We start from the raw sequence: 1,849 nt of genomic DNA, 5'->3' as shown, positions 1-1,849 counted from the left end.
ACTCCCCCCCCTGAGCCCGCCTGCGGGCGCCCCGGGTCCCCGTCCCCCCAGCCCCTCCGGCCTCGCAGGGACGCACGGACTCGGAAAGGCTTCACAAGATGAGCTTTATTTGGCTGTTAGAGGCGGTCAGCTCCGGAGCAGGGTGTCAGCTGGTGCACAACACGCTGCGGGAAGACGCTGCCGGGACGGTCCTGCTGACGATTTAGTGGTATTTGCGGGCCAGGGCATGGGCCACGGCACCGACCAGCTTCTGCCAGGCAGCCTGGCATTCGGGACTGAAGTCCTGGGCGAAGTGGGCAGCCAGGACGATGACCAGGATGTCACCCAGGAGCTGGGGAAGAAAGAGCACCCCAGGGTTAGCAATGCCCAGGAGCCTGCAGACCCCCACGCAAGCACCCACATTACACCCAGGGAAACCTCCAGGCATTTTGTAGGCTTAAAAATCTCCCCGGGGAGTCCTTTTTAAGGTGTGCCTTAAGCTCATTCTCCGCTCTTACGCGAAAGATTTAGGTTCTGCTACTGCTACGGAAAGAGCAACCAAAAATTCTCCAGAAATTGTGTTGATTAAATTTCCCTTCCTCCCTTCTGGCTCCACGTGGGAGCCTCTCCTGCGCAGAAGACAGAGCTGAGCATCTGCCGCGCGGCAGGGAGCCGGGGCTCGGCGCTGCAAAGCGCCCTGGCATGGGCGATGAGCTCACGCTGACGCAGGGGGGTCTCTGCCAGCCCCGGTGACAAACACGGGGGTTCCTTCCCCACCTGGAAACCCTCGGCTGCAGAGAGCCAAAGTCTCCTCTCCCTCTAGGTCCCACTCCTCCTCTGCCTTTGGCACCGAGCTGCCGCCCCTGGCTCCTCACCCCCTCTCCTTTCTCCCCTGTGCCCAGCTTCGCTCTTGCTCCTTCGCCTTCCCCCTGGCTCAAACCCCTTCCTGCTCAGCAGCTGCTTTCGCTTCGCTCTCCCCCTCCCTTTCCACACTGAAACCACCTCCTGGCTGCCATCCAGTCCACCACGCACCCTCCCTAGCATCCTCCAGACGGCCTCTCTGTAACCGCCACCTCCCGGCCCCGTCAGTGTCTTCACGCCAAGCTGCAGGTTGGTCCCTGCCCTCCCTGCCCCTCTCCTGCATCTCCCCCCAACCCCAACCACCAGCCCCTCTTCCTCTGGCACGTCTGGGGCAAATCCCTCGCATGGCGGGGCTTGGGGTTGGGGGGGAAACTGCCCACAGAGGCGGGGTGGGAAGGAGGGGTCCCCCCGCCAGGAGCATGGCTCACCCTGAAGGTCTCGGGGTCCACGTGCAGCTTGTCGCAGTGCAGCTCGGACAGCTGGGCGAAGGTTCCCTTAATGTTGTCCAGGTTCTTCACGGCTTCGCCGAAGGAGGTGAGCACTTTCTTGCCATGGGCGCGGACCTTGGGGTTGTTGACGATGGCACCGGGGCTGGAGAGGTCCCCGAAGGAAGAGAAGAACCTCTGGGTCCAGGGGTAGACGATCAGCAGCCTGGGGAGAGAAGGAGGGACACAAGCAGACACGTTAATGCTTCTGTGACTACAGGGGTTCCTCTCTCCGGGGTGGAGCCGAGCCATTGCCCGGGAGCTGGACCTACCTGGCCAGGGCCTCGGCACCGCAGTCGGCCACATTGACCTTGCCCCAGATGTTGGTGATGCGCTGCTTCTCTTCGGCTGTCCAGTGCACCATGGTGGCGGTGGGAGGGTGGCGGGTGGCTGCCGGCGGGTACGGAGGAAGTCTCAGCTCTTGCTCCCCAGGGGATAGCACGCTGGCGGGCATCTCGCCCACCTTTATACGCTACGCTGGGCCCCTCCTCTTCCCTGGGCACCCCTCCATTGGCTGGGACCCC

The 1,849-nt window shown here is 63.2% G+C and overlaps 2 protein-coding genes across 3 annotated transcripts in view; both read right to left on the bottom strand.

Moving 5' to 3' along the window:
* Positions 1-1,849, bottom strand: part of LOC104122188 (hemoglobin subunit epsilon) — a 16,004-nt gene that overhangs the window by 4,120 nt on the left and 10,035 nt on the right. The gene's annotated exons all lie outside the window — the stretch shown is intronic.
* LOC104122178 (hemoglobin subunit beta) overlaps positions 88-1,849 on the bottom strand; it is a 3,864-nt gene continuing 2,102 nt past the window's right edge. The window contains exons 1-3 of one of the 2 annotated variants that reach the window (XM_009634279.2): positions 1,598-1,790; positions 1,269-1,491; positions 88-331 (exon numbers count right to left, since the gene is read on the bottom strand). In XM_009634279.2, coding sequence (XP_009632574.2) covers positions 203-331; positions 1,269-1,491; positions 1,598-1,779 — 534 coding nt within the window. In that variant the 5' untranslated portion in view covers positions 1,780-1,790 and the 3' untranslated portion in view covers positions 88-202. Of the gene's footprint in view, positions 332-1,268; positions 1,492-1,597; positions 1,791-1,849 lie in introns of those variants that run through there. The other variant, XM_035889924.1, reaches the window with a different exon arrangement.

Source organism: Egretta garzetta, unplaced genomic scaffold (assembly GCF_000687185.1).
Source record: "Egretta garzetta isolate BGI_Z169 unplaced genomic scaffold, ASM68718v1 scaffold652, whole genome shotgun sequence".
In the NCBI taxonomy this organism is placed as follows: Eukaryota; Metazoa; Chordata; class Aves; order Pelecaniformes; family Ardeidae; genus Egretta; species Egretta garzetta.
This window is presented reverse-complemented; position numbering and strand designations above follow the sequence as displayed.